The sequence below is a fragment of the Peromyscus leucopus genome, chromosome 13, assembly GCF_004664715.2.
Source record: "Peromyscus leucopus breed LL Stock chromosome 13, UCI_PerLeu_2.1, whole genome shotgun sequence".
Taxonomy (NCBI): domain Eukaryota; kingdom Metazoa; phylum Chordata; class Mammalia; order Rodentia; family Cricetidae; genus Peromyscus; species Peromyscus leucopus.
Window position 1 is genome coordinate 53,928,311 of NC_051074.1, and position 24,615 is coordinate 53,952,925.

At 46.7% G+C, this 24,615-nt stretch overlaps 2 protein-coding genes across 4 annotated transcripts in view; one reads left to right on the top strand and one right to left on the bottom strand.

Moving 5' to 3' along the window:
* LOC114704606 (aldehyde oxidase 3) overlaps positions 1–24,615 on the bottom strand; it is a 94,090-nt gene that overhangs the window by 66,920 nt on the left and 2,555 nt on the right. Inside the window, exons 3-10 of one of the 2 annotated variants that reach the window (XM_028885935.2) lie at positions 20,226–20,322; positions 19,263–19,371; positions 15,802–15,928; positions 10,042–10,103; positions 7,020–7,100; positions 4,242–4,322; positions 1,199–1,343; positions 229–321 (exon numbers count right to left, since the gene is read on the bottom strand). In XM_028885935.2, the coding sequence (XP_028741768.1) occupies positions 229–321; positions 1,199–1,343; positions 4,242–4,322; positions 7,020–7,100; positions 10,042–10,103; positions 15,802–15,928; positions 19,263–19,371; positions 20,226–20,322 (795 nt within the window). Of the gene's footprint in view, positions 1–228; positions 322–1,198; positions 1,344–4,241; positions 4,323–7,019; positions 7,101–8,159; positions 8,770–10,041; positions 10,104–15,801; positions 15,929–19,262; positions 19,372–20,225; positions 20,323–24,615 lie in introns of those variants that run through there. The other variant, XM_037210396.1, reaches the window with a different exon arrangement.
* On the top strand, positions 12,131–13,759 carry LOC114704597 (fructose-2,6-bisphosphatase TIGAR-like). Of its 2 annotated transcripts, none has more exons than XM_028885928.2 (2): positions 12,131–12,244; positions 12,470–13,759. In XM_028885928.2, the coding sequence occupies exons 1-2, from the start codon at positions 12,213–12,215 to the stop codon at positions 13,242–13,244; spliced, it is 807 nt and encodes a 268-aa protein (XP_028741761.1). In that variant the 5' UTR covers positions 12,131–12,212; the 3' UTR covers positions 13,245–13,759. The 2 variants fall into 2 exon arrangements, with proteins under 2 accessions (XP_028741761.1, XP_037066293.1); XM_037210398.1 differs by having other exon boundaries at positions 12,151–12,244; positions 12,508–13,759.

Sequence of the window (24,615 nt, forward strand, 5' to 3'; positions counted from 1 at the left end):
GTTCTCTGCAGAAAAAGTTGAATCTCAAGACAAGATGTGCAAACTTTTTTTTCAGGATTTTCTAAATTTAGAAGATGTTCTGTACAAAGGATCAGTCGTGGTGCCAAATGTGATTTCCTCCCATCTCGTGAGCCTGTGACTTCCTTAGTGTCAAATCAAACAACCTTTGCCTTCTCCAGCCAAGCCATCGGCCACACATGGACTTTGTTAGAACAGATGAGAACATACCTTCCTTTGTATTGGTCACGATGTGTAATTCCAAGACCCTGGCAGGAGAGATGATAATTGGGTAGGAAACTTCTTTGAATTTCATATCAAGCCCTAAAAGAGAGAATGATCATAACTGAGAATAAAACTGTACATGCTGGGCCTGGTGACGCATGCCTGTAATCCTGGAGGCTCAGGAGGCAGGGAACCCAGCGAGCCTCTGCACCAAAGTTTTAAAGGGTGAAGTTGGCTGAGGATATTGCTCAGTAGTAGAGCACTTGTCTAACCTGGTGATCCCTCAGGTTTCTTCTCCAGTGTGAGGAGGAGGAGGAGGAAGAGAGGAAAGGAGAGGAAGAAGAGGAAGAATAAGAGGAGAAAGAGGAAAAGAGGGAAGGAGAGGAGGAAGAGGAAGATAAAGAAGAAGAGGAGGTATAAAAGGAGGAAGAGGAAGAGGTGGAAGATGAAGAAGAGGAGGAGGGGGAGGGAGAGAAAGAGGAAAAGGAGAAGGAGGAAGAGGAGGAGGAAGAGGAGGAGGGGAGGAGGAAGAAGAGGAAGAGGAGGGGAAGGAACACACCAGCTATATTTCATTTAATTTCACTTTGTAAATAAAACTCTGACCTAGAACTCATTAACATGAAATAAAAATCATGGCAAAGGAAGCCTGTTTCCCTTCTCAGTGGTTTCTCCTTACTTGGGCTGAGACTGACCACCTATAGATTTCATCCTCTGAAACTCAGGAAGAGAAAGATCTGTTTTACTATTTGTTGGTGCCAGAAGAAACAAAACCTTAACATCTCCCTGTTCCCTGCAATCTAATCACACTCTGTAGCTGGAATGAGAGGCCGATGTGCCGCATAGCAAGCCGGCCATCAGCTGGGCCAGAGAAAGAAGCCTGTCGCCAGATGAGAGTCTGCTTGGTGGCCACAGCTCGCTCCTCCTGCAGCAATTTGGGTCTCAACACAGCAGGGAAAACTGCTTCTCTGCTACCCACCGAGAGAGGTGTTGCCCATCACGAGTGGAGCGCTGGGGTACTTCATTTTCAGGTCCAGGAGGTCTTTTAAGGTTCCCGGGGCAATCCAGGTAGTCCTCTCCCCACAAAAAGTCAGAGCTCTCTTTTGGGGATCCTCTGCCATCCTCTGCAGTATTTAAATTCAAACAATGATGATGTTAGTGACAGAGCACACATAGACGTCTTCATAGCTCGCAACTGAACGGGCGGGAACCGAGGATCACAAAACAAAGGCAGGTATTTTACGTCTTAATTCATAACGAAATTAATTCCTTTGAATATTTTTCTCATCTCTTACAGCTTAAAAAAATGAAGTAGACTTTAATGAAGTCTTAACATAAACAAACAAGACTCTTACATACACAATCTTATGTCAATTTCCCAACCAAAGAAATGACTGTAAACCAAACTATCGATGACGACAGACTGTCACCAGAGACTTAAGCACATATGGGCTGAGGGCTACGTGACATTACCAGGCAGAGAAACATGATGAATGTACCAGGAGACAGGAGACGCAGGTTCTAATTCCCAGCCTGGCTACTGAGTACCCAGATCAATTTAGGAAAACTCTGGACCCTCTCTCTCTATGTCTGGCTTGATGTGTGTGAAAATTGAGGATGATGTATGAATGTCATTGGGCCCTCAGTGGTCACTGAAATACGGGGTAAAGCTGTTTTGCTGAACAACAAAAAGCAACGCCCCCCAACCACAACAAACCAGTGAAAACAGAAAACATCAAGCTTATTGAAGCCAGTGGGACCTTCCATTGATGTTTATGGCTTCCTAAGCAAGACGGAGAGCTTCAATGCTACCGGTGGGTTTTTCTCAGTTGTTAACAGCAGAATTTCCTTAGGTTTTCCTGCCATCAATTTCTCTAAAACAAATGGCTGTGATAGGTAGTAATACATTAACGTGAACGAGCGTGAGATAAATATTCATGAGGATAATTTCATGCTTAGTCAAGCAGACTTTTAATTTTGGTTTCCTTCCCTTCTCTCCTCTCGTGGACTTCCTGTGCCCTCTGTTTTGATTTGATACAGGAATCATTTAATATGCTCATATTTTCTGCCTAAAATCATTTCTACCCTACTAAGTCAAATCACATTTGGCTTTATTTTTCAGTGTGCAGGAAAGAAAGCACAAGTATGCTAACGACTCATACAGCTTTACCAAAGGAAAAAATACAACAAGGAGCCAATCAGAGACATGGCCTGGTCAAGGTGACATGGATTGTTACCGTGAGAGGATGTGAACTCCAGAGCACCGGGCTCCTTGCCTGGTGCCCTCTGAAACCAAAGTTGTGGGCATTTAGAAGAACCATGGTTTCAACAGTCTCTGCCAGTTAATATTAAACAAGGCAACCGTTTCTCAAGCAGGAATCGAATTGCTTAATTTGTTTCAAATGAACTTTGATGATATCCTGGCAAACAAATTTTATGAAAACATGCTTGCTCTTTGCCGGAGCATCCATGGGGAAGGTCTTTTGGTATAATTTCCATGTTTTAATGGGTCATCTCACTGAATAATTTTGTCGTACAGGGATCCTGGCAGAAGGCCGCGGGAAACAAGCTGCCACTAAAGGCGGACTGGTTAAATGAAAACTTCTTTATCACTGTAAATGTCGCATTCAGCTAAGTGTCTACGCATTGAGTGGGGAAGGATGATGAACAGGAGAGTTCCTGGGCATGTGGGAAAACTCTGATTACCGAAAAGTGTCATATGCTGTCATCGGGTGAGGCCAGCACTTCTCAAAGTGAGTCCAGTCACTTCTGGCAGTCCCCCCAGAACATACTTTAGGGGTTCCAAAGTCAAAACTGTTTTATAGTGAAGAACAATGTATACGATTTGCTTTCTTACTTCCCCTTGTCTGGGGAGTGTATGCCTGAGTGTAAAACTGCTCCGTGGTGTGTGTTCTCACACCTATCTGCAGCTGTATGTGAACCCAGCTGCTTTCTCTTAAGCCAGAGTTAGAGAGTCTGGAAACAATGCCACTCATGTTACTGAATTTGGTTCCCAGCACCCACATAGCAGTGAACTATCCATAATTCCAGTTCCAGAAGATCTGACGCCCTCTTCTGGCTTCCATGGGCATTGCACACATGTGGTGTGCAGATACTACATTTAGGCAAAACACCCATACACATAAATATTTTAAAATGTGTGCTCTGGCTACTTATAAAGAAATGAATTGAATAATTAAAATATTTCCACTTGAATTTCACACACTGCATCTGCCAATAGCTATAACCCACATAACAAAAACGTGCTGGGTTGTCGCTCTTAAAGATATATGTGGCACTGGAACCAAGCCAAACCAAACCAAACCATAAAAAAAAAAAAAACCAACCAAACAAACAACCAAACAAAAGGCCAAGAACTGTGTAGAGTGCCAGTACTCGGCCACTCTCTTGCACAGCAAGCGTGGACTCATAACCAAGGCAGCAAAGAGACAAGTGCCCCATTGCAGGAGAATAAATATCCCATGGGGGAAGGGAGGGGACACTGCCCACATCAGCAGGACTGTCCTCAGGAAGAGGCAGTTTGTCCTTTCCACATCCGGGGTGTCCAGCCTGGGGCCAGATACTTGGGACTCTCCTAATAGAAGCTTGAGAAACAGAAAATATAAAGGAGTCCACGGGATGCCTAGAGAAGTGATTGGACAATATGAAGGAGGCAGCTCAGAGCCTTGTACCAGTGTGGAGCCAATGGTTACTGAAGCAGGGGCCCAGATCTGCCCTTGCCTGCTCCTAGTCTTAGCTTAAATTTCCTTGGGATCTTTATGGGTATTGGGTACCAGAATGCATTTGCCCTGGACATGGAGTATGAGAAAGATCAGAGACAAGATGGAGCCTGTCCACAGGCAAAAAATAAACAAAAAAAAATGCATTCGTGACTCTGGAGGGCCACACAATACAAAGTCACCCAGGGGAGCAAATATGGGCGGAGATGCTGGTGAGGAGGAGCTGATGGGACTGTTCATTCTCTCATGAGCACCGTCAAGTAAGGCAGGGGGAGAACAAACCATTAGCTCAGGTGGGAATATAAGCTCCTGAGTTGGATCCAAAGGCTGAAATTCTTCTTTTTCATACAATTTGGTGTAAATCTGAAGAAGGAAAAAAAAAGTTTTAGTCTTTGTGGCAAAGGTTGGTACCTGGTTCTCAGCAGCCATGTAGTGACTATCGTTTGTTTGAAAAGCCTGGACTGGGGACTAGGACATAAGGACAGTGGCCAGAGGGTGGAGGAGGGCAGGGGAGGGCAGGGGAGGGTAACAGAGGGCAGGGGAGGGCAGGGAAGGGGAGGGGAGGGCAGGGGCTTTCAGGTTGTGCCTTGCCCTAAGTTGACTCCATTTTGAGTGCAAGCACAGAGACAGGATGACACTGTATCTTGTTTGTGCTAGCAGACACCACCCCCTGCCCAGCAACAAACCAGGGGACATGGTGTGCCAGCTTATTCAGGCAAGACAAGATGCCCGCTGGGGAAGATTGGGAGCGTGTGACAAATTAAAACCACATCAGCAAAGCCAGGCCGGAGAATTCATCAAACACTAGACCAGCAAAGAGCATAACCCCTCACCTGGGTCACCTGAAATGAAGGCTCTGTCGTGGCCATTGAGGGCCTTCCTAATCTGGCCACCCCATGTGTGTGCAACAAGACACCCAACAGGCAGAGGGATCCTGATGGTCCCCTGAGTTCCAGCTCATTAGCATGCCTGCTGCCTGACTGGCCCTCTCCTGGGGGCGCCAAATTTGCCCCCAGTCCCTCTGCCTGGCCTCGGCTTGCCTTGAGCCCGGCTTGGCTCTGCCTCCAGATGCTCTCTAACAGGGTTCTTAATAACTCCCCTGCAAGGGCTCTTTGCATCTGTATTAGCTGCTGTCTTCAATAAGCCCACTCCCCAAGTCTGTAGCCCCTCCTCCATTAACCCCTTTGTGGCCGTTCTATAACACACATAATCTTACTGCATGCAGTGTGTGATTTGAGAGTTGACATGACTACTTGAGATCGGAATAAAAGTATCTGCTATTGCTAGGATCACGCCACCAAGAGAAAAGGGATTCCTTGTCAAGTCACAGCGGTCGGAGCTGACACCCTGCAGTGTGCCCTGATTTATATATCTTACCGGTATGGGAAACAACAAACGCAGCTTCAAGAAGTCCGTCCCCATCTGCCCGCAGGCTACTGGCCACTGAGTCCCCAGTCTGGCCCTCTCTCACCAAGTCCCTCCCACAGGGTGCAAGGAGATCCCAGAGTTAGGGAACGTTCCACCCGCAGCCAGAACCCCACTGCCTGCTAGCCATAGGCTTTTGGCACCATGACCTCAGGGTTCTTCCACCCAGAAGCCCCCAGTCCACTTCCCAGGACCCCTGTAGGCTTCTCTGCTCCATGCCCCTCCTCACTGAGAGATGCCTGAGCGGGGGCTGAGGGAAGAGACTGGGTGTGGGTAGAACTGGGACACATGAGCTGGGTGTTCGGTCTGTGATGCCAGCCGTGTGGGACAGCACTGGGCACAGAGAAATGAGGACTGGGCTCGTCTCCTTAATGTTTCTGCTTTGGGCCTGTAGATACCGGTGATGGGCCTGACCCCCGTCTCTACACACAGGGATATTGGGTGGCTGTGGGCTAAAGAGCCTACGCTATTCTTTCAAACGTCTTCCTCTCCTTTCTCTCTAGACTAGAAACCAAGTGAACTTGACTTTAGAGGAAATGGTGTTTTTAATGTAACTACTATAATATCCACAGGAATCTCACTTTGTTTAAACATGTTTGTGTGTGTGTGTGTGTGCAATTACAATAAAATCATGTTGAACTGCTGAAAAGTCTACAGAAATAAAACAGCTTCGTAATAGCATGGTGTAGATGTAACCACTACTGTCATTATGTCTATTTTTTCCATTCCTAATCTCACTTTGTATGTATGTATTTATATTGCATAAGCTGGTAATAGTTGATGGTGCCAAATTCTCAAATCTCAAATTACTTCACTTCTTTTCTTTCGGGTGGACTCCTGTTGGTGGTGACCAGAGGCCAATGAACAGAAAGGGTGGAAAGGCCAGAAGTAAGCCATTTTTATGTTTAAATTCTTTAAAGGTTGCAGAAGAAGATTCCAGGTTAGTGTAAATTCCAATTAAGCAGCTATGCCAAGACAGTCTTAAGTGACCCCTGTTGCTAGACATTCAGGTTAGCACCAACCCTTAGTACACATAACCCTGAGGTGCACATCTTTTTTTCATAGTAAATATGTGACTTACTTTTAATTATTTTCCTGGAGTGGATTTCTGGCAATGAAATTGCTCAGTCAGAAAGTATAAAAGCAAAATCTAATGCCCTCGACACACAAATTCCATTGCTTGCCTCAACTGGCTGAAAGAGAGATTCTGGGCCTCAGTCATTAGGAAAATCAGACATTTAATATACAACTGCTGTGTGTCGTTCAACCTGGGACTTTATGAGCAAATGTGCTCCACTCCAAACTTCCTTCAGTGGTCACCTGGTTATACTGAAGAAGCCACTGAGCTGGCTTTGAGCCAGGTCCTGTCTTCCCAAAGCCAGCTTCCCACGCTGGGGCCATCTTTACTATTCACCACAGCCCTGTTCGGAAGACTCTTTTCTTTCAGGTGGACTCCTGTTGGCGGTGACCAGAGGCCAATGAACAGAAAGGGTGGAAAGGCCAGAAGTAAGACAGTTGTTTTGGGAGCCTCTGCTCTTTCCCAGCACACGAAACCCTCTGACTCGTGTGGGCGGGATGCACTGAGGGCAAATAGAAGAAGATGGAGGGACTCGAGGGAAGGAAAGGGAGACTCACACTGGTTTTCTTCGCCGGCTCATTTTTTTCTTCATCCAAGCAACATTTCCCGTTCCCGTTCATCCGGCAGCAAGATGAACTCTGTAGAAGACAACATTAATGGTTAAATCAGAGAGTCATAGAGTTGCATGAATCCAGGGGTAAGGATGGTTATGATGATGATGGGATGGGATGCTTGCAATGTGTGTCCCTCCAGAACGCATACTGAAACTTAAGAGCCATTGTGTTCGTGTTAGAAGGAGTTTCCACTCAAGAATGGACTAATGCCACTACAGCCAGAGAAGATTTCTATTTAAAGGACAGTCTAGGACCCCTAGCAGCCAGCCAGGGAATCCTCAGACTGAAAGGGCCGAGCTCCTGTCTCCACCCCGCCTTAACACTTCCTCTCTCTGCCTAGCCATATCACTTCCTGTTTCCTCCTCCCAAGTAGTGAGATCAAAGGCATGTGCCTCCCAAGTACAGGGATCAAAGGCATGAGATCCCAAGTGCTGGGATTAAAGGTGTGTGCCACCACCGCCTGGCCTCTAGTGGCTAGCTCTGCTCTCTGATCTCCAGGCGGCTTTATTTGTTAGAGCACCAACAAAATATCACCACATTTGGCTCTCTTTTACCCTCAAATCTCTTCCACAATTGCAGTGTCATGTCTTCTGCCAAGTTATAACACAGCAAAAGAGTCCTTGCTTGATGGAACCCCCTGATCGTGAATGTATGAGCTTCTAGAACTGTGACCAATAGATTTCTGGTCATTAGAATTGATCTAGTGTGTGGTATTCTGGTCCAGGAATATAAAATGGACTCAGACACAGAGGTGGTGGAAGTGGTAAACTGTGTAGGTTGTGGTCTAGGTTTGGTTGAGCTAACAGTTTGTGCTCAGCATGACGTTTTGTGTTTTGTGGACATGTTATGTTTTAATTCTTTTAATCACAATTCTACTTCACGGACAAGAAAACAAGGGCTTAGGAAAGTTATGTGATTTATCAAATTATGTAGCTAGAGAATTGTGGAACCAGAATTTGGGGCTATGCATTCTGATATGAAGTTAGTTTACACTTGTTCAGCATAACTTTATGTTCTAATTATTATTAGTAACTGCAATTTCCCCATTGTCTCTCCTAGTCTAGGCTTATGCCCATTGCTCACCATGTATTAAAACCTTTAGTTTTCAATGAACCTCTTCTGAGAGAAGGTGGGGGGCAGGTTGTCCAAGGGAGGAGTGGAAGACATGGAGGACCTGGAGCTTCTGAAATCAGAACAACATTTTCTGGGTTCTCACCAAGACGCAGGGATCACTGACAACTCCTTCCTTTTGCTCTGACCACTCCTGAAGAGCCTTAGGATGGAGCCAATTGGCAGAAAGATCCTGTTATTAATGGGTTTTAATTTGCAGCCCACCAAGCTGGCTCAGTGAGTGGACCAGCCTGGGGGTTAATGGGGCTGGAGGTTGAGTGCTTTAAAAACGTTTTATTTTTTTATTTTTGAGATGAGACAAGGTCTTACTTTGCAGCTTACACCATCCCTGAACTCGCTATGTAGCCCAGACTGGTCTTGAATTTGCAATGATTCTGTCTTAGTCCACCTCCTGGGTGCTGGAATTGCAGATGTGTGCAACCGTACAGTTACAAGAACGTCTGGGGCTGTGAGGTAGCTCAGTGTGTACAGTGCTTTCTGAGTTCAAAACCCTGGAACTTGGGTAAGAGTAGAAAGAAAGAACCAAGGCCGGATGGCGGTGGAACACGCCTTTAATCCCAGCACTCGGGAGGCAGAGCCAGGCAGATCTCTGTGAGTTCGAGGCCAGTCTGGTCTACAGAGCGAGATCCAGGACAGGCACCAAAACAACACAGAGAAACCCTGTCTTGAAAAAACAAACAAACAAATAAAAAAAGAGAGAGAGAGAACCAACTTAACAAGTTGCTCTCTCACCTCCATATACATGTATTCACACCCTGTATAAATTTAAAACATACAAAAAAATATTTGAACCAGAGAATTTATGAGCCTTTGGGTTGATGAAGCACCCCATGCTAGGGACATGATAGACCTCAAATCCACTGACTGGACATCCTTTCTAGATGTTCTCTGCTGTACCAGTTCATCTAGCTATTCACCTGTTCCCTTTATAACAGATTTTAAAGCAACCCAGCAAGAATAAGCAGTGTTTCCTGAGTTATGGCAAATTATTGAAGTTGAGGAGGTAAGGTCCTAGGAACTACTAATTTTTAGCTAGCGGATCAGAAATACCAAAGGCCCAGTCCGGCATTTGATAAGATGAAATCAGTCTTGTGAGCCCTTAACTTGTCCAGTGTGACACTAACTCTGAGTAGCTAGTGTCACACTACTAGGTTAAAGCAGAGTACCCTGTGAGCATCTGGAGGGCTGGAAGACTGGTGTGGGAAGCCCTGCATGTCTGACATCAGGGTTGCTCTAGGGGGCTGTGGGAAGCATGTGGTGCCTGCTTCGGAGAGGTCTGCAGATGGCGAGGGCAGAGGGAGTCCCAGACTGATGCTTTGTGGATTCTGCAGATCTCACATTCAATTGAGTCCACCTAACGTGAATGATGGAGACGGCTTCTTCTCTCTTCCCCATCTCCCATCAGGATTAATCTCAGACGGAATCACAATCAGAGCAAAGAGGGGCATTCACTTGATGGAAACGCTTCACTTGGGCTATGTCTCAACCAAAAGTGCTGTGGAAGTGACAGTCTGAAAAACAGACTTTTATCAGTTTTTCTTCATCGTGAAGCAAGATGTTAGAACGGCCTAATCCATTTTCACTAAGAATACGCCATTTCCAAACTTCACCTTCAGAAAAAGAGCCATTATGGTGCTACCTGTCTGTATTTCTGAAAAAAATACCCAGTTACGCTTACTGAGATGGGCGAAAACAGAAAATCATTTTTCTTTAAAACACAGAATTGTACTTTCCTTGAAACCCATCTGGCATGTGTGTTGGGGAGGTTTGGAAGGAGCCAGTGTGGGGGTGGGCATAATGGTGGCTCAACGGCCATCAGTCATTTCACACTCACAGGGCTGAAACTTTTCATGCTCTCCACAATGGGTCTGTATCCAGTGCAGCGGCATAAATTACCTGGGGGAATGAAAGACACGGTTTCAACTCCAAGGCCATTTCTCTGGGCTTGCTGTAGCTCTCTCATTCATACCGGCTCTCTCTTTATATTACCTCCCTTGCCAATCATTTAAAAGGAATCCTTCTAGATTTCACACATATTATTAGGAGTTACTCGGGACCTATTTACGGGGTACACTCTCAAGAGAGGTACAGAACAGAAACTCGGTGGAAGGAAAGGACAGAAAATACCACTGTAAGGGACACAACTCACATGCCAGAGATGCACATAGCTTGTGAATATTCACTGCTTGGATCCAGATCGTCTTCCAGGATACTTGTGTAGAGTAAGAAAGCACAGGGTCTCATTACAGAAACGAGAACTTCTAGTATAACAAAGATATGCCACCTTCTAGAGGGCGTTCCTCTAGATAAGACTTGAGTTCCTAAAGCCAGGGTTCTTCCTTGTAACATGACCTATCACACCTGCGGGGGTTACTGGCTCTATCTGAACTGCCTTGTGGGATCTGGGACCCAGGACCTGCTGTGGTGGGTGTGGTTGCTCCAGCCATGCTGACTCTGTTGAGTCACTGACCCAGCTGGAGAATCTCACGTCTCCACCAGCATCCCACAACAGCGGCAGGATAACTTGTTAGCCCGCAAGCAGGGTGAAATCGCAGACCCTTGCAAGTTCTTGAGGACCAGTAGGTGGTGTTAATAATCTCAAACTATCAGAGGGACTGACCCCGACACAGAGGGGACATCTCACCTTGCCGAGTCTCTTTCGACCACTGGCTCTCCCTGTTATCAGGTGAGATCCTAGACTCTGAGACTGTGATGGCATTTCTGTTCTGTTCTGCATTTTACACAACGTTTTCACAGACTCCTTCAAAACAACAATCAGCATCAGAAGTCCTTGTGACAAAGCATTGTCCCCAAGGTCAAGGCCCACAGACAGGCACACTGCCCACCACAGAGCAGGCAGGTGTTAATGCTTACAGAAAGACAGGGGCTGCATTAGGAAGAGAGATGACTCGAAACATACATAAATTTTACTCAAATGTATGAAGTAAGTAGAGGAATCTCTGTCATTTTTCTAGAGAAAATAATAAGAAAAAAACAGTCCTGTAAACAAATTCAGACAAGGCGATAAAGGCGTGGGGTCTACATCAATTACCCAGGTTCAAAAGCGGACTCTCCCCCTGACTAGGTTTAAGGTCTGGGGCAGTAACTGCACCATTTTGTACCTCAACTTCCTCTTCTGCATAACTGACATGTAGTACGTCTCGTGGAATGATACAGAGGACAGAAAGCATTCCAGAAGTTAGCTGTTGTGGCAGTCCTAGATGTAAGAGCACAGACTGAAGGCATACAGAGAATCACTTCAGTCTTGGTGCAATGAGACTTTGGGGGTCTAGCAGGAACCTCTAAAGCCTGGAGAGATGAGACTCGGTAAAACACGTGGCAATGTTACAGAATAAAAACTAACCAAGGCGGCAGGACCTAGGATCATCAAGTACGTATTTGAGAGGAAATCCAAGTTCTCTGAAGGAAGGGTATCGAGACCATTAGGGTGACAACTTATTGAGAGACGCAGGCCGCGGGCTCCGTAGCACATCACAGGCCACGCTGCTTCCTGCAGGCGATTGTCCTGGTTTACTGTTCCCTTCCCTAACTTGCTATTTTAACCCCGATTCTCTGATTCTTAGCTGCCTGTGACTTTTGAAATCTGCTTGTAGAACCTCAGATTTCAGCAAAATGTCAAGACTCCTTTCCTGACGAACCCGGCTTCCCCTTTGACTCAAGGCTCTGCCTGACTATTTCCTTTCAGCGCCCCTGCAGCCCTTATGTGGAAACCCTTCATACCGCCAGCACCTTCCTACTATAGTTGGGCCCGCATCTGGCTGCTAGAGGGGATGGACCACCCAGGTCACCTGACCCAATGCAAGGTATGGACAGAACCTTTTTTGGAGAAGCTGTAACAGAAGAAGCCATCGCTGAGAAAGCATCCTTTAGTTACCCAAGTTGGGCGGTTTCACCTCTGCTAAAAAAGGGGGGTCTGGCAGTGCCGGCGCAGAGTGGTGCAGGCGAGCGGGGTCGTGGCTCCTGCGCCTTGGGTTCCCAGCCAAGATGCCGCGCTTCGCCTTGACCATCATCCGCCAGTGTTTTGTCTACGTGTAAGTCTGTGTAGCATGTGTGCACTTGGAGCCCACAGAGGCCAGAAGACAGCATCAGATCTCCTGGAATTGCAATTATGGACCATTGTTAGTTAGCCCTGCCGTGGGGATGCCCGGAATTGAACCTGGGTCCTCTGGAAGAGCAGACAGTGCTCTTAGGCCCCGAGTCATCTCACCAGCTTCCAATTTTCTTCATATTTAGAAATGGAGTGGCGAAACAAGATTTAATAAGGAGAAAATCATTCAAGGCCAAGGAGTAGATGAGCCCCTTTCCGAGACTGGGTTTAGGCAAGCAGCCACCACTGGTCGGTTTCTGAACAACGTGCAGTTTACGCACGCTTTCTCCAGTGATCTCACGAGGACTAAGCAGACCATACATGGCATTTTGGAGCAAAGCAGATTTTGCAAGGACATGACTGTGAAGTATGACTCCAGACTCCGAGAAAGGAAGTATGGGGTCGTGGAGGGCAAGCCTCTAAGCGAGATGCGGGCCATGGCCAAAGCCGCTGGCGAAGAGTGTCCCATGTTTACTCCACCCGGAGGAGAGACATTAGAGCAGGTGAAAATGCGTGCAAAGGATTTCTTTGATTTTATTTGTCAGCTAATCCTGGGCGAGACAGGCCCGAGAGAAGGCTGCTTCCCCGGAGCTCCAGGCAGCCGTCTGGAGAGCTGTTTGGTGGAGGCCTTCCCCGTAGGAAAACGTGGCAGTTTGGAGTTGTGTCCTGATGGTGGCACCCCTGGCCTAGTAGCCAGCATCTTAGTTGTGAGCCACGGAGCTTACATGAGAAGCCTCTTTGGATACCTTCTGAGTGACCTCAAATGCTCATTGCCAGCAACACTCGGCAAATTGGAACTCTCGTCAGTCACTCCCAATACTGGGATTAGTGTCTTTTTCATAGACTGTGAGGAAGGATGTGAACCAGCAATTCAGTGTATTTGCATGAACTTCCATGAGCATCTAAACGGAGTGACCGAAAAGCGTTAACCTACACTCTGAAGCCTCTGCAGGGAGTGCCTTGGACTGTTGCAATGTGTCCTCTGCTCCTGCTGTTTTAGAAGCAGTTAAGAATCCTCGTGATAAAGACCCACTGGGGCCCTGGCTGTATCAGATGGTACCACTACCCAAACCCACCCAAAATCAACCTGGTTTTTTCTGAGTGCACTCGCCATTTTCTACAGTAATTTCGCCACTCTGTTCCATTATGTTTCTTAATTATTAACGTATGGGGACATCCAGCACTGCACATTGGGGGATTAGTGGCCTTCTTCCCACAGTCCGTAGTTCATCGATCTTTTTGATGTCTAGATGACGGCGTTGGCTTTGGAAGATAACTGTGTGCTTTTTCAGTAGCGTATCAAGTGCTGGCAGGAAAGAATGGTTTGTATAATTCACTGTATTTGCAGTGACTTTGTTGGAGTCCAGAGGCCTTTAAACTGAAACTTATGTCTTCAGTGTGTGTAACATGACATGACAAAACACTAAAGCATCTTTCATAGAAATCAGAAAAAAAAAAAAAAAAAAAAAAAAAAAAAAAAAAAAAAAGGGGGGTCTAGGGTAAAGACTTTTTGAGGGTCATGAAAGAGAAACCAGTGTCGGGCAAGGCTGTCAAGCTAACCACAAAGACTATGATATGACAATGACAGGTATTGGGGACAGGGTCTCTGAAGGTGAAGACCGCTCGATGTTCTTCTGGGCAGTAGTTGTGAAGAGGCAATTTCAAAGAGTGCGGCACAGTGACAGAGCCCCCCGCCCCACCCCCACACTGGTCAGAAACCACAGATGGAATCATTGGTACAGGAGCAGGGGAAGCGCTCAGCTGTGGGGCTGTAGAGGATGTAACTGGATGTGACAAGATCTGAGGGAGGAGGGCTGTGATCAGGTTGCTTCCCGACCAGCCAAACCAGAAAGGAGAGAAGAAATGCTGAACGTCATGAGGTAAAGCAGAGAATGAAAGGCCAAGTGTGGTACAGAGCAGTGTCAGCTCGACTGGACACGAGACCGAGGCAGGCTGTGGAGAAAATACTGTCATCATCATCATCATCAACACGTCAAAAGGAGAACAACCATAACCGAGTAACATTAAGAGACACCCGAGAGAAGGCACAGCTGTCTCCTTCTTATAACTGCTCCTGTTTCTCACAACATTAAGAGATGCTCAAGAGAAGGCACAATGTCTTGTTCTTCAAATCACTCACATGTTTCTCACAACAGGAATACCTGGTAACTAAGCATTGGCCGGGCTTTGTTCAAAAAGCCTTGAAGTCTAAGATACATGGAGACTTTAAGAGAACGTGTAGCCTCTTTGAATTTGTTCAAGATGTCAGATGGATCAAGGGAATTAGGTCTCATGGCAGGATGAGCTTGTGAAACTTTGAGCGGCAATCTTTGTGAGACATAACAATAAGCCAACGTAGTTCTAGAACATTGGAGACAGCCAACCCTTGGCCTGTTTTTTTTTTTTTTTTTTTTTTTTTTTTTTTTTTTTTAAAGATGTGTATTAGGTGAGGTTGACTCTACTCTTGGCCAGATCTTTGGATTTGTCCTGACGGGTTATTTGTGACAGAGCCTAAAAATAAAAACAGTGTTGTCTCAGAGGAGACGAGGGACTTAAGAAAGCTAGCCTTTTCTTCTGGGATAAGAATTCTAGGGTGGATCTGCTTAATTCCACAGACATAGTGCGAGGAGATTTCCCAGGGCATTTGACAAGTTTGGGTTCCTCTGTAGCGAGGACAGAAAATGTCAGTGCACGAGACACAATTAAACAGCAGTTCAGTGTTAATGATGTGGATTAATTTTCTCACAAAGTTCTGCTTGACTTATTCTGTTCAATAGTTTAGACCATGACTTGCATAAGGACAGAAGGCGATGTTCATCAGATTCACAAAAACAGAGAAATTAAAAAGGGTCTCGACAGAATGATACGCGCATGTAAGACTTGAGGAGAATAAAATTTTCCAAGAGGACAAAGGAGGAGAAATTACCTTTGAGGTCTCAAGGCATTTCAATGGCATGCATGCTTATGAGTCACCGCATTTTCCTCCTTAATTTCGTAGCATCTGTGATTTCATGAGCATCAGTTTTACTCCAGGAATGAATGTGACAGCCCCAGCCACAAACAAAAACAAGCCACAAGTTCGCTGCTCATGTAGGCTAGCTCCAGTCGACTAATCGCAAGATCCCAACGTCTTAATATTTCCAAACACCATCTCAATAGCATTGAATTTACATCAGTGATGCCCAGACAGTGACTACTTCAGTAAGCATATGGCATGCCAATATGTAACACACTAAAGTCCCTTAGATGATATGTTGCCAAGAATGTCACAGTTCCATGGGGAATGCACTTGACTGTCTCCTGGTTGCCTCAGTCTTCCCTCCTGCTCAGTGGGGAAGAATACTTTTCAGCACTGATGAAGTGTAACTCATAAAAATCAGCATTTAGACCTGTGTCACGTGCTTTGGCTTTCTGGGCATGGAGATGCTCCAGCATCCCCACTACCTGCTGCCTCCTTATCCTACAATTTAAGAAGTCACCACTTACCGCCCAAGGCTTCCGTTAACTGTTCTGTAGAGGGTTCTGGATGGTTCTTCAGGAGAGCGTAGATGCTCATCACCATGCCTGGAGTGCAGAACCCGCACTGGGTACCATGGCCTTTGGCAATCCTTTCCTAAAAATGAAGAGCAGGAACACTCCAGGCTGAGAATTTCAGTCCTCAGAAATGAAATGAACTTCTTTGTCTGGTGAAACTACAGGCAGGTGCAGGCCCTGTCGTAGAGTGTAAGAGCCAAAGTCAACCTGTAAGCCTCACTTGCCCGAGGACCAGGTAACTTCCTGGAATGCCGGGAGTTGTAGTTTTTGGAAAATAACAAAGCCACGTGGGAAATACAGTGTCCTTATGGTTTTGCCCTTAAGAAGCCCTATAACACGTGTCTCGTGGCCATTCACTGGGAACTGGTTTTAGTTAAAGTTTGCTTCAAATTTGGCTCAGAATTGTGGAGCTGGTTTTTTTTGTCGTGAGTCTCAGGACTAACAATAGGAACCACGGACACTGCAATTGTTCATATTTACAACACCAGGGGAGGTTTTTTGGGGAAGGTCCCATTGAAGTGTCTGGAAGGGAGTTCTCCATGTTAACCCAGTGCCTTCCACCAAGACCACTTTTATTTCAGTACTCCCTCATTGTGCTACCACACAGGCAACCCTTCTATCCTCAGTCACTCCAAATTTAATTTAAACTGGAGATTTGTTGTCAAGGACTACCTCCATGAAGGGAAATCCATCTTTTCTACCTCTTGACTTTTGGGTTAACTTTAGTAATTTGCTGTGGATATCGCTCTCTATGCTGTGAATGTGTGTTGCTCTGATTGGTTGATAAATAAAATGCTGCTTGGCCAGTCGCCAGGCAGGAAGTATAGGCGGGACAAGCAGAGAAGAGAATTCTGGGAAGAGCCAGACACAGAAGAGGAAGCAAGATATGAAGGCAGAACTGAGAAAAGGTACCAAGCCACGTGGCTAAACATAAATAAGAATTATGGGTTAGTTTATATGTAAGAGCTAGTCAGTGGTAGGCCTGAGCTAATGGCCGAGCAGTTTCAATTAATATAAGCCTCTGTGTGTTTACTTGGGTCCAAGCGGTTGCAGGACTGGTGGGTGAGAGAGATTTGTCCTGACCATAGCCAGGTGGGACACAGGAAAACTTCAGCTACCGTAATTACCTGCAGTTTTGTTCACATTTGGATAGTTTTACTAAGAAATATTTACTGCATGAACTGAAAGATTCTGTAAATACTTGGCCCGGAGACTGATAATACTCAGTTGTGTGCTTCTGATGGAAAGGGTCCCTTAGAGGCAGGAGGACAAGCAGGCCTGTGATTTGGTAGTCTGCCAATCATCTCTTGAAAAAGCAATGATCTCATTTGTGTGTGTGTGTGTGTGTGTGTGTGTGTGTGTGTGTGTGTATACAGACACATGTGTGTGTGTGGAGGACAGATGTTAATGGCAAGGGTCATCCTCATTGTCTACCACTTCACTGAACCCAGACCTCATGAATTCAACTAGAGCGTTTGGCCAGCAAGCCTCAGGAATCCTCCTGTCTCTGCCTCCCTAGTGCTGGGACCCTAGGTGAGTGCCATTGGACTCCTTTTATATGAGTACTGGGGCTAGAACACAGGTCCTCACGCTGTAGGCAGGCACTTTATTGGTTAGACCATCTTCCCAGCACCACTGATAGTCTTTATGGAATATATATATATATAGTGCCATGGAAAGGTATTTTTCAGGCTAAGGTGAAAATCCTAGTTCTGGAAGAGCTTATGACTTAATTTTGGGGCTGCTTAGCACACACAACCTTCATAGGAGACTGTCACAGCATAAGTGCTAAGTGCAAATATGTAGGCCACAATATTAGGTTTTCTGACTAGAATCGTCAGCATGGCTATTTACACATTTACCAAAGAGAGTACACGTCCCAGTTTGTCTCATTGTCTTGTCTAGACCAAGATACATGGGAGTCATCTCCTTTGTAGTCTTCGTGGTAAAAACCAAAGGATTCCCAGAAAGTGGTGGGGCCGCTGAGGTTGTGAGACAATGGAAGGCATCCAGTCTACCGGCCACTTTCTCCAGCCTCTCCTCCCCCTCCGTCTACTGGCCACTTTCTCCAGCCTCTCCTCCCCCTCCGTCTACTGGCCACTTTCTCCAGCCTCTCCTCCCCCTCTGTCTACCGGCCACTTTCTCCAGCCTCTCCTCCCCGCCCAGTCTACCAGCCACTTTCTCCAGCCTCTCCTCCCCGCCCAGTCTACAGGCCACTTTCTCCAGGCCATCCTCCCTGCCCAGTCTACCGGCCACTTTCTCCAGCCTCTCCTCCCCCTCTGTCTACCGGCCACTTTCTCCAGCCTCTCCTCCCCGCCCAGTCTACCAGCCACTTTCTCCAGCCTCTCCTCCCCGCCCAGTCTACAGGCCACTTTCTCCAGGCCATCCTCCCTGCCCAGTCTACCGGCCACTTTCTCCAGCCTCTCCTCCCCGCCCAGTCTACAGGCCACTTTCTCCAGCCTCTCCTCCCCGCCCAGTCTACCGGCCACTTTCTCCAGCCTCTTCTCCCCACCCAGTCTACCATCCACTTTCTCCAGCCTCTCCTCCCCCTCTGTCTACCGGCCACTTTCTCCAGCCTCTCCTCCCCGCCCAGTCTACAGACCACTTTCTCCAGCCTCTCCTCCCCCTCCATCTACCGGCCACTTTCTCCAGCCTCTCCTCCCCCTCCGTCTACCGGCCACTTTCTCCAGGCCATCCTCCCCACTCTTCCAAATAAACTTCAAGTGGTGACAAAGAAAGCCTTGAAAGGATTTCAAGGGATTCAGGAGAAAAACGGTGTCTCTTTCTGTAAAGGGAACAGAGCCCTTCACTTACCGTCTTTGTCCTATAAAACCATAAACCAAGGTCTGGACAACTAACGAAGTCACCTAAACCTGTGTTCTGGTGTCATTTCTGTCACTATGACAACTACCTAACCCCAAGCAGCTTGGGGGGGGGGACGACAAAAGGTTTATCTGGATTACAATTCCAGGTCACAGTCTATCAGTGAGTGAAGTCAAATCAGAACTTGAAGGCAGGCCTGCTTGCTAGTCCACATAGCCTTACCTCCGACCAGGGAACTCAATTCCAAACCAAAGAAGTGTGGTAAGAACTATGGAGGGTGCTGCTTGCCGCCTGTCAGGCAGGCACGTGCTTAGCCGGCTTTCTTATATAGAACCAGGCACGTGCTTAGCCAGCTTTCTTATATAAAACCACCTGCCTAGGGAATGGTGCCGCCCACTGTGGGCTGGGCCTTCCTACATCGATTCACAGTGGAGACCACCCCCTTCAGACACACCCGCAGACTGACCTGATCTAGACGGCTCCTCGGTTGAGCTTCTCTTCCCAGACAACTCTAGTTTGTGTCGGGTTGAGGGTCAACGATAACTAGGACACCTTGTTAAATCTTAAACTTGTTAAAAACAAGCTCTTACCTGGACGGGGTGAATCCTGGTCTTGGTGCTTCCTATGCCTTCAGCAGTGGTGACAGCAGCCCCGTGAAGAGAGCAGATGGGAACCAGGCAGGCAGCGACGGAGAAATGACTTCAAAGTTCATGCAGCGAAGTCAAAAAGAATTCACAGAAACAACAGTAGATTTGGAAAACAAAACAAACAAAAAAAAAAGATGCATTTACAGGATTATAATTACTTTGACAGGAAGATAATTGAGCGCATGTTAAAATTAAATCATCAAATGAGTGATTTTGAATTTAACTAGGTCTGCCTAAAAATAAATATTGTAATTAAGAAAGTCATTATCTCCCCCCAAATTCTCTTGTTAAGAACAGGAGTTCAAGTGGTCTTGGTGGATACGCCCATTTCATCCCGTCGGCTGTAAAAGCTAGTTAAACACGGAGCTGTTTCTCTCCTGAGCGGTATCAGTTGTGTGTGGTTTTAGGAAAAGCCTGAAAGGCTTGGGACGAAGTTAAGTGAGGTGACCTGTGAGGTGAGTCATGTGGTAGTTCCACCAGAGTCTCCGTCCCATGAATACAAGTTTGCCTGGTCCCCTGGGCATGGGGAAAAAGTAACTTCACAGGGGGAAGGAAGCAGGCTTTCACAGCTCTCTCGGGGTGGCACTTATTCGAAGGATCTTGGCTTTCCAGACCAATGGACTTGGGGGGCTCATGCTCTAATGCTCACTAGTTCTATGGCTGTGGTGAGAGCACAAATTCCCCCAGAACCCGAGTTTCCATCATTTGTAAAATGCAATGCCAGCGTTGCTAGGACTCGGGACTACTCTGTGCCCCACTCTTCAAATAGTAACTTATAAGTTGTGTATTTCAGTTCCAGCTCATAAAACCGAGGTTGTCTCAGATTCCTTTCTGGAGTGAAATACAGTCCTCAGTGTGCCAGGAATAAATCCCACAGGGAGCCGGTCTGGGGTAGGGGGAAGGTACCTGATCTTTTTGGAGACGGGGTCATATCTTGAGACCATCACTGTGCAGGCCCCACAGCCACCTCCTCCACAGCCGTACTTTGTCCCCGTGAGTCGGACTGGAAGGGTTATCGTTAAGGAAGAAAGAGGAACTGGAGCTTTCAGTTCTTACCATAAAAAATTTCACAAATGGCAAGAATGGCATCAGGATGGGGATATACCCTTTCTTTTCCTGTAGCTATGATAAAATACTCTGACCAAAAAAAAAAAAAAAATTAGTTTGTTCTGACTCACAGTTCAAGGTACAGTCCACCATGTGGGGCGGTCGGGGCCCCAGAAACTGAAGAAGACACTGATGTTGCATCCATAGACAAGAAGCAGATCCTGAATGCAGGCAGGCGTCAGTACTGTTTGTTTCCTCCATTTTACAGTTCAGGATGCCCCCTGCCAGAGGACGGTCCCACCCACAATCAAGACAGGTCTTCCCGTACCGACTCATAAGATAACCTTCCACAGGCATGCCCAGAGGACACCTCTCATGATTCTAGATTCTGTCAGGGTGACCATGAACACTTGCTGTCACAGTACAGGACTTCCTGAAGCACCCCACTCATCTGAAAAGTGATGGGTGCTCACTGTAAGTCAGTCAGATGCCAGGTTAGACCCATGGACCTCCAGAACAGCAAGGGAGATCCCCCTGACCTCCAGAACTCTGAAGTCCTGGTCCTTCCTATCTAGAAAGACTCTGACTTTGGTTCCACATCAGTGTTTTCCCTTTATTTACATGAAGTCAGGAGGGGAAGGCAACTGAAAAGCATCCCAACCCTGGAGGATGGAGCATCTCCAGTTAACTGCAACTGAAAAGCATCCCAACCCTGGAGGATGGAGCATCTCCAGTTAACCGGAGACTCTGCAACACAACCTCTATTGGTCAAGGAAACAGAAAGGTAGGAAAGAAAAACCAAAACCAAAACCACAATAAAAGTTGGTGTGCCTGGCCTAAAAAGAGGCCAGGGAAATTGAGAGTCACCTGACAGAAAGCTCTTTAAGCTTTCAGTTCATTCTTGAGTTGACAGCGGGAAGGACAGAGGGTTGTAACTCTTTGTAGACACAGTGTTGGTAGCTAGTTTAGAAATCAGCAAGTCTTTCGCAGTCCTTGAAGATGCTCTGCAGGCTACTTGGGGACAATTGTCATCAGAATTTTTATTCAGCTATCTACAACACTACCGGCTGACCAGACAGGATGTGTCCACTGGTACAGCAGTGGCTAGTCTGTCATTGGGGTAACCAACGACTCTGCTTGGATTTGAATGGCCCACTGTCAAAAGCCTGTGACTGAGGAGGTCATAGGCTGAAGTAGGGAAGTAGCGGTTGCTGCTTTGGTAAATGGACTTGGTACACTTGTCAGACTGCCTTCTAAATAATTTTGCTCATGCCCATAGATGAGTGCTGCTGTCTGATTTGGTCCAAAATGGTTCTTTTTTTTTCTTTCTTTTCCAGTGGACAGCAGCAACTGCAGAGACTCATAGTTGGTCAAAGTGATGAAAATGAGTGACTGTTGATGCTCAGCCATAGGTGGACATCTAAGAGGACATCACCCTCTCTAAGATTTAGGGGTCATGGTGGAAGAGGCTGTCTTCTGGTATGATATGGCTGTTGGACTCTTGAACTCAGAGAGCATCTGTGACCACCTGCCAGGACTTGCACAAGAGTGGTACTGGAGATGTGACCAACCGTCTTATTAAATAAGAAACACAGAACCAATGCAAAGAAGAAAGCCAAGAGGTCAGAGCTCAGAGCTACAACCTTACCCTTCCTCCTACCTCTTCGAATCAGAGCTACTTCCTGTGTGTCTGTCTTTTTATAGTGTTTCTGTTCTGCCTTCTGATTGGTTGTAAACCCAAATACATGACCACCTCATCATGGCCTGTCTGTATAGATCTCCAGGTTTTCTATGATTGATATTGAGATTAAAGGCATGTGTATCCAATACTGGCTGTATCCCTGAACACACAGAGACTTACCTAGCTCTGCCTACCAAGTGCTGGCATTACAAGCGTATGCCACCACTGCTCTGCTTTCCTATGGCTTGCTAATAGCTCCTACCCCCAGGCAACTTTATTTATTAACATGGTGCCATCGATATTCTATCATCGGGGCTGGGATGTCTCATGCAGCACCATGCCTCTGAGGATTTGTAGACAGTTAACGGTTGACAGGAGAGGAAGAGATGTTTTCTTCAGGGGCGAAGCCACTGGTTCAGGTGTCCATGTTCTGGTAGATAACCCATACCCGTGGTCCTGTTTAAGCAACCCTTGTGGAGCTCACTGAGTCATAGAAAAGAAAATATACATACAAAAGCAGAAGAGGAGGAAGCTGGGGAGAGGAAGGAGGTCATCAAGGGTGGGAGGGGCAAAGGGGAGGGTAATAGGGTGACCCCAAGGACAGTATAGGTGTATGAAAACATCACGGGAGGCCCATGATTACCTATAGGGACACAATGCCGATAAAAGCACAACAAAAGAAATGAGCATGCTTCAGGGTCGTCAAGGAAGGATCCCTTTCTCACCATCAGTTTGGGACCCAGTCACTACGGCCCTGCTGACGCGGCAGTTCTTCAGGAAGGGGAAATGTCCCAATTGCCCCACCTTAAGATTTAAAATACCGTGTGAGGAGAGAACTGGAGTGCAGGTAAAGGTCAGGCAGGTGGACAGAGCAGGCTTTTCCTGAATCCTGCACGGGCTTTGTTTTTAGAACAGAGTCTCAGGTAACACTGCACTTCTGATCCTCCTGCCTCCACCTCCTGAGCGCAGGGCTTATGGGCAGGTGCTGCCACACCTGGTTTATGTGTGTGTGGTTCTGGGCCTGAACCCAAGGATTTGTGCATGGTAGGTATGCACCATACCAACTGAGCTCCATCCCCAGGCTAAGCCAGGCCATTTTATAGATATTTTTTTCATTTTCTCTTTAATTATTTTTAACCTACTCTGTTATGTGATTTTGGGTAAATCAATAATAAATAAGTAAATAAGTCTGTATATCTGTATTGTAGCTCTGACCCCATGTGGAGACATGATTTTTATGAACTACCAGGGAGACTGTATGATTATTATTAGCTTTCTGATAAAGAGCAAAGACATATCTCCTTCAGTAGTTACTCCAAATGGGCCTGTCAATCACCTGGACTGGGAAATGCTCCTCAAAACACTGTCTGCTCCAGAGACACGAGGACGAGACTATAACAACCCACTCAAACACGCATATTGGCACAGTGGTCCTTTTGGCCACTGTCCACCCTCGCCCCTGAAAGTACTTCCCTCTACAGTGGTCCTTTTGTTCACTGACCACTCTCACTCCTGGGAGTGTCCTGTCAGCCTACAATACATTCGTCCATCTTCTACATTATGTTCTGTGTCTCCCGAATCACAGGTCACAAGCTCACAGCGAACAGCAGTCTGTCAGGGTTTCTCCTTGGATGTTCCTGTGTATTGCCTGAGTAGTCAATGGGTGAAAACAGCACACATCTGGCTAGTTATGTGGGTGTGAAATATCGAAGTGGAAAGAACACACACAAAGGCACATGCTCATACACGTACATGCATGCACATACACACGTGAATGTATGCACACACGCACATATCCACACACATGCACACTTACACATACATGCATGCATACACACACACATGCACACACATACAATACATATTATACACAGAGAAATTTTGAAGAATATGGATTTATCTAGCCCTGCTTCCAAGAACACAAAACTATTCTGAAAAACCTCTAACCAACTGGCTAGTCTGCCTTCTAGAGGAGGATTTGACTGGTTCCCAAACTCCAATCTCTAGGTGACCTCTGGTGCCTCATCCTATCTTGGTCCAGTTTAGAAACCTTCACACCTCTGCCTGTCCCCAGGCAATGAACAGGAACATCCAAGGAGAACCCCTGACAGACTTGAATGCTGTTTGCTGTGAGCTTGTGAACAAATGAGGAGTGCGTGCGTGCGTGCGTGCGTGCGTGCGTGCGTGCGTGTGTGTGTGTGTGTGCTCACATGCACATGCAAGCATACCTTGGTATGTATATCAAGGTCAGAGGAGAACGCCAGCTGTGAGCCCTCTACCTTGTCTTGAAACAGTATCTTGCTCACTGCTGTACTGCTTACCCCAGGCTAGCCCAGGAATGTCCAGAGACTCTACTCTCTTCATTCCCCATCTGGCCAAAAGAACACCAGACGATGGACACTACCATGCCAGGCTTTGTGTGATTTCTGGGGACTCAAACTCCGGCCCCCACACTTGTGTGGCAAGCGCTTTCCCTACTGAGCTCCTTTCCTGCTTCTGAACTTCACGTTTTAACCACCTTCCCCAGGGGATCCTTAGACTTGCAGACATTTGGAACCGTTGTCACAT